The following is a 15,883-nucleotide window of genomic DNA, read 5'->3' on the forward strand; positions in this document are numbered from 1 at the left end:
AAGAACATACATATATATATACCTTGGGGAGAACATTAATTTAGTAATGATCCTGTTTTAGAGTTTGACTTTTAGAATATCTTCAGAGATGTCATTTTATAAAAATATCATCACTACTAACAAATCTTGACCGCTTGAAGTTTTAATTTTTTTTTTTTATTTTGAGATGGAGTCTCACTCTGTCGCCTAGGCTTGAATGCAGTAGTGCGATCTCAGCCCACTGCAAGCTCCACCTCCCGGGTTCACGCCATACTCCTGCCTCAGCCTCCCGAGTAGCTGGGACTGCAGGTGCCCGCGACCACCTCCGGCTAATTTTTTTTTTTTTTTTTTTTTTTTTTAAGTAGAGACAGGGTTTCACCGTGTTAGTCCGGCTGGTCTCGATCTCCTGACCTCATGATCTGCCCACCTCAGCCTCCCAAAGTGCTGGGATTACAGGTGTGAGCCACTGCACCTGGCAGTTTTTATTTTATTTTATTTTATTTTTAAGCAACCCTGAAATATAGGGTAGTTAGCTTAATTGTCACTAACTAATAATGTGGGTGCAGATTGAGACTTATTTTTTTAAGTGGCTCATAAGCATTTCCTGAAGGCAATTCCAGATGAGGAACTTCAAGAACATTCTGAGTTAAGTCCGTTTCTTGTTAAGTCAGTTTAATGAGCTGATGATTATGAAAATCAGGTAGTGTTTTAAAGTGATGCTGCAAGGGTGTTGGCTGCTGATGCCTTCAGAGAATCAGGAGTTAATATTCTATCCTTTTGAACAAGAATTAGTCCTTCAGCATTCTGTACATTTAAAGAGTAAAGTTCAAGAAGTAAGTTAATTCATTTCTCCTCAGTTCTCTTAACCAAAGTAAGATATACTTGATAGTGGACACTAGGGGTCTGTACTTATAATTCCAGTTATTGAATTTGATTTGTGTATCTGTTAGGAGCAAATCTGCAATAGCGAAAGTCATGGGAAAATCAACATAGTTGGGTTAGTCAACAAATACATTTTTCGGCACATTAAAACTAAGTAATATCGTACTTTTAGCCTGCAGAAAATGGAATTGTTTGAGATGTTGTTTTTGAATGTACCCCTTCTAGTTTTCCAGAGTCTTGTCATGCCAGATTTGAATATGCCAAGTAACATAATTTATTTCCCCAAAACAACAGCCAAATCTATTTGCATTTTTAAAGAGAACCTGAAACCATTAAATCAAAGGAAAGACTAGAGATCAGGTAATGTTGTTAGGCCTTAGAATAATCTCTATGGAAAATAAAAAAGCTTAGAAAAGCTGCGTTCTGCTCCTGCATGCTTAACTAGTCATTTGGCAGAACCTGGGTCTCCTAAATCCTAGTCTAGTATGTCTTTCCTTCCTTTAATTATCTTTGGGTTAGAAATATAATGGTATTTTAAACTTTGACTGACTTAGGTCATGGAGTTAGAATGTTCTTGACATTTTCAAACACCATTACAGGTACATTTGAAGAATACAGAAATAGAAAATACCAAGCTTATGTCAGAGGTCCAGACTTTAAAAAATTTAGATGGGAATAAAGAAAGCGTGATTACTCATTTCAAAGAAGAGATTGGCAGGCTGCAGTTATGTTTGGCTGAAAAGGAAAATCTGCAAAGGACTTTCCTGCTTACAACCTCAAGTAAAGTAAGTACTTTTGCTATATGTATTTGAAGATTGTAAAACATACCTATGAAATGTATGCAATATGATTTTCATTTTTAATTCCCCCAACCTTTTGTTTTGAAAAAGTTCAACTTTACAAAACAATTGGAAGAACAGAACAGTGTATACTAATGTATGCTAAAATATTTTGCTTTTCTTTGTTTTATCTCCCCCATTTATATGCCCTTTTTTCCTGAGTGATGTGAATTGCAAGTATTATGATAATTTACTCTAAATACTTTAGCATGTCTCCTTTATGAACAAGTACATTCTTCTCCATAGTCATAACACCATTATTACACCTAAGAATTTAGCATTGATTAATAGTCATTCTTGTATATAGTTAGTTCACATTCAAATTGCCCCAAATGTATGTATAACCTTATATAACCTTTAAAATTTTGTGATTCAGACTTAAAGATTACATATTATTTTGATTGTTGTATTTTGAGTCTGTTTCAATCTAGAATAGTGTCCCTATACTTTTTATGACATTGGTATTTTTGGAGAAGACAGGCTAGTCTGAGAAAATGTTTATAATCTGGATTTGTCTGTTCTCATGACTAGATTCAGGTGAGACATTTTTGCAAGAAAAGACATAGATGATGTTTTGTCCATCCTGTTGGAGTCATATCAGAAATTATATAATGTTGATTTGTTCCATTCTTGATAATGTTAGGTTTAATAATTTGTTTAAAGTTATGCCTACCTGTCTCTGTATAGGTGCCTTTCTTTTCTTCTTTGTGATTATTAAGCAATCTGTATAAACACCCTATTCTCCAACAGCCTTTCCCCAATGGTTTTATTGTCCTTTGATGCTCCTCACCTGCAGCAGCTATTACGTTGGTAATAATTAATGATAGAAAAATGGTGATTTAAAAAATTCTCTTATTCCTTTTATGTTTATTTGTAGGTAATCTTTTATAATGAGGAAGTTCCTGTCACCCCTCCCTCTTTTTTTAATATAACTTTGTACTTACGAATTTTTTGTTGCATATTATGCATAATCATCATTATTCTTTTTCGTACCCAAATTGTTCTGAATTTAACCAGGGGAATCTTTTCAAGCCTGCTTTTTTGTCCTGATATGTTCCTGTAATGCTTTGAATACTTACTTGCTTTATGGCACAACTGTATGTTCTAACTTAGGTTGTTCCCCCAGACCTGATATTACCATTTCTCCAAGAAACTCTGGTTTTTTTAGTAGGTAATGGTATTTTGAAACCAAGAACGGGATCCTATTGCTACTATGGGGCTGCTGCTTTGCACTTTCAGTGGGTATTTTGCATCTTTATTTTATATTGGTAGCTCCAATTCAGATTTAGTACCTTAGGATTCTTCCTTCCTTTGCTCCGTTCCATATTTTTATCTGTCTTCTCCCAGTGTGAGAACTCTTGTTTCTAAAACATCGTTATTACTCATGTGTTTCCATCCAGCTGTACACACCAATGGTTTCACAATTATTACATCGATGCCACTTCCAACAATAAATCTACTAAATAAAGCTAAGGTATTTTTACAGCTCTTTTTTCTTAGAATATGTTTCACTAAGGATGTATAGATCACCATGTTCAAAAGTTACTTGAACTATTTTTTTTTTTTGCATACATATGTTATAAATTTGTAATATAATTTCATTTGTTTGTATTTAATTTTAATGTTTGCTTTTATTCTTCTGTTTGATTTAATTTTATTGTTTGAATATGTGAAACAGTTGCTTTGTTCAGAAGTCAAAATGATAGAAAAATTTTACTCTGAGGTCTCAATCTTTTCCTTATTTTTTTAAACCCTTTTCTTACCTATACCCATAGGTAAACATTTTCATAAGTTTCTAGTTTATTCTTATGTTTCTTTTTGTAAAAATAAGCTTATATATGCATGTGTACATGTACATACATACTTCTTTATCCTCTTCTTTCTTAAAAAAGGTGGCACTACTATACATACCGTTATGCATCTTTTTCTCACTGAACAAAATAAGTTGCTAGTTATTCCATATCAGTTCATAGAGATCTTCCTCATCTGAAAAAAATGGCCATATAATATTCCATTATATAGATTTCCCTTGATTGATTCATTATTTCTTATGATGTTATTTTTAGTAATTTGCTATTAAAAATACTCAGACATAGTTAATGTAATACCTAAAATGTCAGAAGTGCATGACATTTAGAATTAATGATTAATCCTTGTTACTTTTTAATGTAACAGATTGCCAGTGCAAACATGAGAAGTGTATTTGATTATTTGTTATTTAATAAGATGCTAAAAATTTCTCTAAGCATCTTTTTCCTATTTAAGCAAGACTTCTGTGAGGAAAAGCTTAGTTATGGAAGTACCTGAGAAAAATGAGTACTAGTTGCTAAAGCTTTTTAAAAGATTGTAAAAGTAGTTTGAGGTTATGGTTATAAAAAAATTTAAACAGTATGTGAGGGTACAGAGTAAAATGTAACCCTCATCCCTTCTCAGATAAGTCAATATTGAATTTATGAATATACGTATATTTATATTTTAACACAAATTAGAATTTATACATTTTTTCCTTTTTAAAAAAATTTATAAATGGATATCTTGCACTATGATACACATGTGAATCTTTTTCATTCATCATAACAGCTGCCTAGTATTTCTTCTCTTCATTTAACAACTGTATAGTATATGATTGTTTAGAGTCTTCAGCTTTTATAAGCATCCTGCAGTAAACATCCTTATAGCAATATGTAGGCACATTTATAATCTGTAGAATAAATTATTTCAAGTGGAATTACTGGGTCAATGAGTATTTAAATTTTGATAGTTATTTTCAAATTACCTTTCAAAAAAATGTTCTGTTGATTTTTTTTATTCCTACCAAGAGTATATGAGATATGTATTGTTTGTAATGACTGCACAGACTTTGATAATATGGGAGTAGTATATCATAGTTTATCAGAAATTCTCATATTGGTGGACATTTTAGGTTCTTAATAATTTTTCATTATTTTAGTATTTTGTTGAATCCTTGTAAAGCTAAACCTATGTCTGCCCTTTGATAATTTTCTTGGAAACTTATGGAAATAAAATTGCTAGATCAAAAGCTGTGAGAATTTTTAAGCTGCTGATGAATGTTGTAAACATCTGATGAGAAAAGATGCCAGTTACAGTTTATATAAGCCCACCTGTTTGTGAATGTGCCAGTTTCTCAAAACCCATGCAAATATTGGAATGTTACTGTTTTTCAATCTTTGTTAGTTTGAAAGGTGAATGGCATTTGTTTTAACTTATTTATTTGATTGTTAGTGAGTTGAATTTTTTACTGCATAATTGCATTTATTGCTTTAAAAAATTTTGTATGTTCATGACTCTTGACTTTTTTTGTTTTGTTTCTCCCTTTCCTATTGACTAGAAAAGTTATTTATGTCAAGTATTATTATACCTTTCTTGAATATATTACATATAATTTTCTTCTAGTTCTTTTTCTTCTCCTTTGACATATAGAAGTTGGCAATATTTGTACAGGTAGATCTATTAGTGTGATGCCTCCGAAGATTTTGTCCATGCCAACACTGCCTAAAATCATCATTTACATGTCCTTCTAATGGGCTAACACTTTAGAAACCAATATTAGGTTGCATTTTTTTTTCCTGATTTTACATTATTTTTAGTGCAGAGATTAAAAGCAGGAAGTTGAATAAACTAAATTTATTGTTTATAATGTTTAAATGTTATAATGTTTAAACATTAATATTAAAGGAAATAATTTCATCACAGCAATTTTAGCTTTTTAAAGATACTTTTAGATTTGTCAAGCAGTATGCGTTACTTTTCATTTTCCCAGTGGCTCGTCTTTACTCCTTGTATATCAATATTTTGTTTTTAGAACTAAGGCCTAAATCTGTTCTGTGTTTTTATAATGATATGTGAAATAGATTAGATTATATTTGATGTCTTTTTTTTTTTTTTTTTTTGTGAGATGGAGTCTCGCTCTGTTGCCCAGGCTGGAGTGCAGTGGTGTGATCTCCGCTCACTGCAAGCTCCGCCTCCCAGGTTCACACCATTCTCCTGCCTCAGCCTCCCGAGAAGCTGGGACTACAGGCACCCGCCACCACGCCCGGCTAATTTTTTTTGTATTTTTAGTAGAGATGGAGTTTCACTGTGTTCGCCAGGATGGTCTAGATCTCCTGACCTTGCGATCCTCCCCGCTCGGCCTCCCAAAGTGCTGGGATTACAGGCATGAGCCACCGCGCCTGGCGATGTCTTTTAGGGTAGAAAGTAGGAAACATCTTTTAACCAAAATTTTTGGTGTTACAAAGAAGCTTTTGGAATGATTTTTACGGGTAGTCATACAAAATGAGGGTCAGTATTTCTAGGAGGAGAGATTCTGGGGGATGGGATCTTTTGTTTGAACCTCAGTTTGGGCAGGTCCTTAAGCACTGGGTATGTTGCCTGACTCCCTGTACTTTAGGTTCCTTGGGTATGAAGTAGTAGCAGTGAAACCAAGTACATAGGGTTGTTATAGAGGGAACCTAAAACAAAGTTACCTCTTAAGTTTTTTATAGGCATATACTCTGTAAGTCATGAGTAGAAAAATCAATATCTAAAATTTTGGCCCTGTTGAAATATGCAAAAATTGTTTCTGCTTCTGTTTTTTACTTGAGTGGCTGAATTACAAATATATTTATCTGCTTTCTTCAGGAAGATACTTTTTTTTTAAAGGAGCAACTTCGTAAGGCAGAGGAACAGGTTCAGGCCACTCGGCAAGAAGTTGTCTTTCTGGCTAAAGAACTTAGCGATGCTGTCAACGTACGAGACAGAACAATGGCAGACCTGCATACTGCACGCTTGGAAAATGAGAAAGTGAAAAAGCAGTTAGCTGATGCAGTGGCAGAACTTAAACTGAATGCTATGAAAAAAGATCAGGTAAAGCAAGTTAATTTTGAATTTGCATTTTGATTTAAAAAACCACTATAATCTCACAAAATAGTAAATTGTGTTAAAATAAGGCAGGTCAGATATCTGATCAGAGAATGTTAAATTTTCATTCCTTTTGTTTAGTCATTGTGACTTCTTGGCTTACAGTTAATGTATGCTGTAAGAAAAACTTCTGTGAGCGAATTCTTAATGGTTGGTGACAGCTGCCCTATTAATTAAATATGTTGATGTCAGATATGTATTGCTTTGTTTGGAATTTCTTATTAGCTGTATAAAACAGTATTATGGTTGTTTAAGAACTTAATAATTGCTCTTCAGGAGGTAGATTATTTTTCTCTAGTTTTTTAAATGAACCTTAGTCCTAAAAATGTAAAACTGGACTTAACAAGAGACCCTGTGTTGCTCTGTAACCAAAATCCCAAAATAAAGAAAAAAGTGGCTGGAGGCAGTGGCTCACACCTATAATCTCAGCACTTTGGGGGGCTGAGGTGGGAAGATAGCTTGAGCCCAGGAGTTCAAGACCAGCTTGGGCAACGTAGTGAGACCTCATCTCTACAAAAAAATTTCAAAAATTAGCCAGGTGTGGTGGTGTGCACACGTAGTCCCAGCTAGTCAGAAGGCTGAGGCAAGAGGATTGCTTGAGCCAGGAGGTCAAGGCTGCAGTGAGCCATAATTGGGCCACTGTGTTTCAGCCTGGGTGACAGAACAAGACTCTGTCTCAGAAAAAAAAAAAAAAAAAAGAAAAAAGTAAGATTGAAGTTGGGGTTACTATTAACATTAGGAGAGACCAGATTTTTATTTTTTTCTTAGAATGTTTGTTTCTTTCTAGGACAAGACTGATACACTGGAACATGAACTAAGAAGAGAAGTTGAAGATCTGAAACTCCGTCTTCAGATGGCTGCAGACCATTATAAAGAAAAATTTAAGGAATGCCAAAGACTCCAAAAACAAATAAACAAACTTTCAGATCAATCAGTAAGTATCATTAAATTTACACATAGTAAAATATCTTGTTAGTATTCTTATTCGAAAATCAAATTTGTAGTATTCTAAATATCAACCTTTTAAATATAATTTATCTCTGCTTGATTTCAAGTAATTGGCCGAATATTGTCAGAACTCTTCTTTAAAAAAGTCTGGAATTTTAATTTACTGGACAGCCAACAAAGGAAGCAAGGGCAGTAGCAAGGAAAAGACAAAGAGAACAAACAGTCCTCTTTTCTAGATAATTTCCCCCTTAAGTTCTTGATGAATATCTTTATCACTTAAAACTCAATACTTATTATTGACTCTTGTGACAATGACATCTATTCTCATTGGAGTTCACCATTAATCATCCCTTGGTCTTAGATGGTTTCTCAGTTGTAATTGGCAAGTTCTTCCTACTCATATTAGGAAGATTCTTATTCCTATTAGATTAGGAACAGTTAAAGAGTGTTAGCTAATTCTTTTGTATTCCATTTGAGACTAGGTAGGTAGATTTGTAAGACAGCCAAGGAAATGTTTTTATTTGGAGGTATGTATGTTTCAATGTGGGTCCTTAAATTGTACTTAAATACAGGGCTTGCAATCTGAGGAACTCCTGGAAATGTAGAAGAAACATAGTTAAAACCTGAATATGATGCATATGATACTTTCCTGGTCCTATTTTTTTAAATCAGAGGAGACAAGCAAGAAATGCATGTAGTAAAGTAGGAAGGGTTTTGTGAAAAAATATGATACTTTAAGTATGACTCATCCACATGTATGAATTTGGCCTGGGGCCTTTTGAGTACATTATAACTTTGTAGTAGATTTCTGTGAATGACTTATTTTGGTGGTGTTTTGATGAGTTTATAAGAAAAAGCAAAATATGGTATATTTCTTTTGCAACATTTAGGTCAGTGAGGAAAATGATGTGTATAACTTTAGTCTTTGTTGGCATTTAAAACAAGAGCAGCTTTTGTGGACTTCTTAGGATTTCCTAAAGTAATATGTAAAAATATTATGTACTTAGTTACTGCAAGAAGGAAATATAGCTAATTCATTGACTCATTTAACAACTTATTAACATTTTGAATAGGCTAATAATAATAATGTCTTCACAAAGAAAATGGGGAATCAACAGAAAGTGAATGATGCTTCAGTAAACACAGACCCAGCCACTTCTGCCTCTACTGTAGATGTAAAGCCATCACCTTCTGCAGGTAAAAATCTTTTAGACTTTTTGTGGAGGGTAGTGTACACTGGAAAGTACTTATACTGCCTTCTTCCATGTGTAAGAACTTCAGGGTGTTCATAAAAATTTTCATGTGATAAGTGAAGGAATTGAGGCAACGAGAAAATAAGGGTGTAAATGTAAAATAGAGTCATGCATGTGGTGAATATACAAAACATGAATAGATAAAATGTGAATGTAAACTAGTAGTTATCTTCTTGAGACTATTCACACATGTTAAAAATGAGCTGGTGCTTGTGAGTACTAATTTGGGCTACATAGGACAAAAGCCACGAATTGAATTTTTACTTGATGTTCCATTAAATCTATGGAATTTTGAAGCATTTTATTTGTCGATTTTAATTTTTAAATTCTGCAGGGGAAAATAATCCCCTATTATTCTCGTGTTTTTCTGTTCATTTATTTTTGGCTGCTTTGGATCAATGGGTTACTTCTTCCCTTGTCAATGTACCTGTTGGCTGATGGAGTTAAGTTTTTATTATAGAGCAGAATAGAGAGACATAGTGAAAACATGAATAATATGAAAATTTGGGTTAACTAGGTTTTCATCTGTCCTAATTTTTTCACTTTTATGTAAATTTGACAGTAATGACATTAAATACTAGAGAAAGTATATTTTCTTGTTTAGTGTGTGGAGTAGTTGATCTTTTAAGTCTTTTTAAATGTAAACATCTTAGACTATTAAATATTAGGTTTATTCCCTGTAGGACAGAATTGAGCCTTCTGTTTCCATGTATCCTTTGTAGTAACTAAAATGGTGTTATAGGGTATTTACTTAATAAAGACTTAGTGGTAATGAAGGGCTAGAAGAATGATTTAAAATGTGTTCTTGGCTGAGTGTGGTAGCATGTGGTCTCCTAGCTACTCTGGAAGCTGTGGCAAGAGGATCACTTGAGCCCACGAGTTTGAGGCTAGCCTGGGCAACATAGTGAGACCTTGGCTTTCAGAGAGGGGAAAGAGAATTCTCAGAGTATGGTTTTCCTACTTACCCTGTCTATTCAGTTATATAAGGAGAACAGTTTTTGTGCTGTTTTGGAACTCTTTTTAGCAAAAATTTTTTTTTTTGTTTTTGAGATGGACTCTCACTCTGTCATCCACGATGGAGTCCAGTGGTGTGATCTCGGCTCACTCCAACCTCTGCCTCCCGGGTTCAAGCGATTCTTGCCTCAGCCTCCTGAGTAGCTGGGACTACAGGTGCATGCCACCATGCCTGGCTAATTTTTTGTGTTTTTAGTAGAGACACAGTTTCACCGTGTTAACCAGGATGGTCTTGATCTCCTGCCTCAGCCTCAGCCCACCTTGGCCTCCCAAAGTGCTGGGATTACAGGCATGAGCCACCACGCCCAGCCAGTTTTTAGCAAATTTTTTAAAAATCAAAGAATAATCCTTTATTATTGAACGTGAACTTGGTTCTAGCCAAACGCACATTTAAAAATTCTCAACTAGAGTTTATGTATCCTTTGTATATCTAGGATATAAATAGATATTTCTGTCCTTCAGTATTCCATTTATTATATTTCACAATATGCAGACCTTTAAGTTTTTCTGAACAGGAAGATAATATAAGGGGCAAAATACTTTTTAACAGTCTTATTTTCTGCCTTGCTACAGCAGAGACAGATTTTGACATAGTAACAAAGGAGCAAGTCTGTGAAATGACCAAAGAAATTGCTGACAAAACAGAAAAGTATAATAAATGTAAACAACTCTTGCAGGTAAGTTAACTACCTTGTAAATGAAAGAGGTTTATAAAATCTTGATGACTTAGCTTACCTTTATTGTTTTGATTGATTGGTATCTTTGAGTTTCTTTCCCATCCCCATATACTGTTACTTAGTTTCACTTTTGGGATGATATGGGCGTTTTGTGTACCTGTTCACATAGGCATGTGTGTAACATCATGAGACCTAAAGTTATTATTTTCTTTTCACCTAATAAAATGTTCTTGTTTGGGTAATGGGCAAATAGTTAATTGAGGTTAGAAATTATTATCTATCATCGTATAAAGATTCATGAGAAATATTTGAACTTCATAAAAGGAAAGTGCTGTTTTTAAATTTACTATTATAGGCCAGGTGCGGTGGCTGATGCCTATAATCCCAGCACCTTGGGAGGTTGATGTGGGTGGATTCCTTGAGGCCAGGAGTTCAAAACCAGTCTGGCCAACATGGTGAAACCCTGTCTGTACTGAAAATACAAAAATTAGCTAGGTCATGGTGGAGCATGCCTGTAGTCCCAGCTACAGTCTCCTGAGGCAGGAGAATCATTTGAATCTGGGAGGCGGAGGTTGCAGTGAGCCGAGATTGCACACTGCACTCCAGCCTAGGCAACAGAGCAAGCCTCTGTCAAAAAAAAAAAAAAATAATAAAATAAATTACTATTATAATAGCAAAGATTTTTACATCTTAAAGTGACTAGACTTGCATAGTGGAAAAGGGAATGTTAACCAAATGAGTTGTCTCTTATGGTGTTGTCTATTTTCATTATTATTATTGCTACTATTATTATTTTTGAGACGGAGTCTAACTCTGTTGCCCAGGCTGGAGTGCAGTGGTGGGATCTCAGCTCACTGCAAGCTCCGCCTCTCGGGTTCACACTGTTCTCCTGTCTCAGCCTCCCAAGTAGCTGGGACTACAGGTGCCCGCCACCACGCCTGGCTAATTTTTTGTATTTTTAGTAGAGACAGGATTTCACTACGTTAGCCAGGATGGTCTTGATCTCCCGACCTCGTGGTCTGCTCACCTCGGCCTCCCGAAGTGCTGGGATTGCAGGCATGAGCCACCGTGCCCAGCCTATTTTGATTATTTTAAACAGCATCATTCAGACTTTTCTGGTTTGCAGCCTTCTTGGTGTAGTATTCACTACTGGAATATTTAAAGGAAAAGGGAAAATGCTTCTCATTTATATCAGTTTGGCATGGAGAGGAAAAAGTGTTGTTTGTGTATGTGATTTTTGTTTGTTTTATTAAATGTGCTTTTTTGTGTGTGTTTTTGTGTGCATTGGGGAGGGGAGGAGCCTTGTTTAGAGCTATAGAATAAAATTTACACATTAGCTTAATTTTACTGTAATTTAATTTACAGTAATTATTTAAAATATTTTCATGTTATAAATAGCAAAATCTTTTAACCAAAGTTAAAATGAACTTTTTTTTTTTTTTTTTTTTTTTTGCTTGAGAGAATCTTGTAGAAGGGTTGATTAGAACAGTTTTGAGTTCAGGGCAGTTGTTTGTAAGACTGAACTACATTTTCATTAAAGATGAAACAATTCTGGATGAATATTTCAAGATTTTTCTATAGAAATAGTATTGAAAGGAAGGTAGAATAATGTTCAAGCAAAAATCTTTTTTTTTTTTTTTTTGACAACCATATTGAGGTATAATTGAAATCCAATGAATTACTACACATACCTAAAGTATACAGTTGGATCAGTTTTGACATACGCAATTGTGAAACTATCACCACAGTGCCATCACTCTTCCAGTTTTTTGGGTATGTGTTCGCAACACATCTCTTTCGTTATCCTTACCTCCGGGAAATCACTGGCCTGCTTTCTGTCACTATCAATTAGCCTACATTTTAGACAATTTTATAAAATGGAGTCATGTAATATGTACTTTTTTCCACCCACTTTCAGCATGATTATTTGAGATTTATTCATATTATTGCTTATATTTATTTCTTTTTATTGTATCATTTGTTTATCCATTCCCCACTTGGTGGGTATTTGGGGTTGTTTTTCGTCTGGTACAAATAAAACTGCTTATGAACATTTGTTTACAAGTTGTTTATGGACATATGGATTTTTTTGTTTTTTTTTTTTTTTTGAGACGGAGTCTCGCTCTGTCGCCCAGGCTGGATTGCAGTGGCCCGATCTCGGCTCACTGCAAGCTCCGCCTCCCGGGTTCACGCCATTCTCCTGCCTCAGCCTCCGGAGTAGCTGGGACTACAGGCGCCCGCCACCACGCCCGGCTAGTTTTTTGTATCTTTTAGTAGAGACGGGGTTTCATCGTGTTAGCCAGGATGGTCTCGATCGCCTGACCTCGTGATCCGCCCGTCTCGGCCTCCCAAAGTGCTGGGATTACAGGCTTGAGCCACCGCGCCCGGCCGGATTTTTTTGTTTCTTTTGGGTAAATATCTACGAGTGAATTACCTGGGTGATATAGCAGTTGAATGTTTAACTCTATAAGAAATTACTGGCTGGGTGCAGTGGCTCATGTCTGTAATCCCAGCACTTTGGGAGGCCGAGGTGGGAGGATCACTTGAGGTCAGGAGTTTGTGACCAGCCTGGCTAACATGGTGAAACCCCCTCTCTACTAAAAATACAAAAATTAGCTGGGCATGGTGGTGCACTCCTGTAATCCCAGCTATACAGGAGGCTGGGGCAGGAGAATCGCTTGAACCTGGGAGATGGAGGTTGCAGTGAGCCAAGACTGCGCCACTGCACTCCAGCCTGGGTGACAGAGTGAGACTCTGTCTCAAAAAAAAAGAAGTTACCAAACTGTTTTGTAAAGTGTTTGTATCATTTTACATAGCCAGCCTAATGGGTGTATACTGACAGCTCATTGTGGTTTTAATGTGCGTTTCTGTAATGACTTGATGTTCAGCATCTTTTCTTATGCTTATTTGCTCTTTATCTCTTTTTGTGTGAGTGGTCAGATCTTTTTGGTAGTTTAAACATTGGGTTGTTCACCTTGAGTTGTATTTTTTTTTTTTCTGGATATGTCTTTTGTCTGATATATGTAAGGTGAATATTTTCTCCAAGTCTGTAGCTTGCCTTTTCATTTCCTTAATGATGTTTTTAGAAAAGCAGAATTTTAATTTTGATAAAGTATAGTTTATCAGTTCATTTTTGTTTTATGCTTTTTACCTTCTAAGGAATGGTTTGCCTAATCCAAGGAGATAAAGATTTTCTCCTGTGTTGTCTTCTAGAAGTTTTATAATCAGCTTTTCTATTTAGGTCTGTGAATCATTTTAATTTTTGTGTGTGGTATGAGATATGGAATGTATGGTATGGATATTCAACTGACCTAGCATTATTTGTTTAAAAGATTTTCCTCTCCATTGAATTGCTCAAAGTATATTTTTAGGTGTTCACATTGAACAAAATGTTCCAAGTGGAACTGGCCTAATTACCTTTTTGTCATGATTTGTAGCTCCTCCTTTATGATAATCTGGGTTGTAGAGAAGATCAGTGTATAAGAAGTCAACCTAAAAATTATCTTGGTCAGCAAATCCTGGAGTTTATCAATGTATGGAAACAACAGCATTATAAATATGACATTATTTCCTCCCTTTGCAAAAGTAATATATACTTATTGTGAAATGTTGTAGTGTTCCAGAAATGAAGAGTAGAGATGGCAAAAATTACCTCTTATCATTCTGATCCCCTGAGATAAGAACTATTAATATTTTGGTTTATATTTTTGTATACAACACAAACATAGATATTATAACTGTGTAAAACAACTTATAAACAAAAATGGATTATATTATATCTTCTTTTTTAGCAACTTGCTATTTTCAATTAATGTATCTTAACATTTTTTCTTGTCAACTTGTACATCTGCCTTATTTAAAAATATATATACTATTTCATTGTGTGGATAGAAAATGATTTCTCCAATTGTCTATTAATAGACATTTGATTAGTTCAGTTTTTATGCTGTTACAACAGTGTTATAATAAACATTCAGCCCATATCTAAGTATGTTGCTATAGATTTTCAGTCTACATGGATTTAAAATCTTTTGGTAATTATACTAATTTCATTTAGGATGAGAAAGCAAAATGCAATAAATATGCTGATGAACTTGCAAAAATGGAGCTGAAATGGAAAGAACAAGTGAAAATTGCTGAAAATGTAAAATTTGAACTAGCTGAAGTACAGGACAATTATAAAGTAAGTTTGGTACTCATTGTATGTAAACTTAAGGCATAAACTTTTGAAAATTTGTTATGTATAATTTTATTCAATCTAATGTACATTTTAAATATGATAATTGATAGTTTTTTCTACAAGTAAAAATGTACTATATATTTAGTTACATGAATACTGTTCATTAACTTTGAATTGAGAAAATGGATACCATTTGGGTTGCTATTGTGGCTTTAATTCTGTGGATTCAGATGGCTATTAAAATTACATCTTTGCCGGGCGCGCTGGCTCAAGCCTGTAATCCCAGCACTTTGGGAGGCTGAGACGGGCGGATCACGAGGTCAGGAGATCGAGACCATTCTGGCTAACACGGTGAAACCCCGTCTCTACTAAAAAATACAAAAAAAAAACTAGCCGGGCGAGGTGGCGGGCGCCTGTAGTTCCCAGCTACTTGGGAGGCTGAGGCAGGAGAATGGCATGAACCCGGGAGACGGAGCTTGCAGTGAGCTGAGATCTGGCCACTGCACTCCAGGCTGGGCGACAGAGCGAGACTCTGTCTCAAAAAAAAAAAAAAAAAAAAAAAAATTGCATCTTTTAATTGTGTTTATTTTTAAAGGTGAAAAGTGATCATTATCCTCCTGTCCTCTTGTTCATTTTGAAACAAACATGAATGCTTATGTAAAATTATTAGGATTGCTTGAGTCCAGGAGTTTGAGATCAGCCTGGGCAACATAGGGAGATGCCCACTCCACCACCAGTCTCTAAAAAATAAAAATAAATAAATAAAAAGAATTATTTTAGGGCTTTGACTTTTTTTGTAGTACAATAATATGTCATCAGTAATTTTAAAAATTTGGCTAGAGTTTTACCATTTGTCACCAAAGTATGTGACTGTGATCCTAAATGAAATACTGTAAAAGCAAGTGATGTAATCTTAACTAATGAAAATTATTTTTGCCAATATAATGTTAGGCAACAGACAAGCCCAAATAATAAATGGTAACTGTAAGAATGTTAGAGAAGGTCAGGTGCCGTGGCTCACGCCAGTAATCCCAGCACTTTGGGAGGCTGAGGTGGGCGAATCACGAGGTCAGGAGTTTGAGACCAGCCTGGCCAATGTAGTGAAACCCTGTCTCTACTGAAAATACAAAAAATTAGCCAGCCATGGTGGTGGGCACCTGTAATCCCAGCTACTCGGGAAGCTGAGGCAGGAGA

General features: G+C 35.1%; 1 protein-coding gene across 11 annotated transcripts in view; it reads left to right on the top strand.

The window, feature by feature from the left end:
• TAX1BP1 (Tax1 binding protein 1) overlaps positions 1 to 15,883 on the top strand; it is a 92,185-nt gene that overhangs the window by 46,393 nt on the left and 29,909 nt on the right. For 10 of the 11 annotated variants that reach the window (XM_021935229.2, XM_021935230.2, XM_021935234.2 and 7 more), the window contains 6 exons: positions 1,461 to 1,646; positions 6,339 to 6,563; positions 7,405 to 7,551; positions 8,639 to 8,762; positions 10,406 to 10,509; positions 14,567 to 14,692. In XM_021935229.2, coding sequence (XP_021790921.1) covers positions 1,461 to 1,646; positions 6,339 to 6,563; positions 7,405 to 7,551; positions 8,639 to 8,762; positions 10,406 to 10,509; positions 14,567 to 14,692 — 912 coding nt within the window. The remainder of the gene's footprint in view (positions 1 to 1,460; positions 1,647 to 6,338; positions 6,564 to 7,404; positions 7,552 to 8,638; positions 8,763 to 10,405; positions 10,510 to 14,566; positions 14,693 to 15,883) is intronic. The other variant, XM_021935231.2, reaches the window with a different exon arrangement.

Source organism: Papio anubis, chromosome 4, assembly GCF_008728515.1.
Source record: "Papio anubis isolate 15944 chromosome 4, Panubis1.0, whole genome shotgun sequence".
Classification (NCBI taxonomy): domain Eukaryota; kingdom Metazoa; phylum Chordata; class Mammalia; order Primates; family Cercopithecidae; genus Papio; species Papio anubis.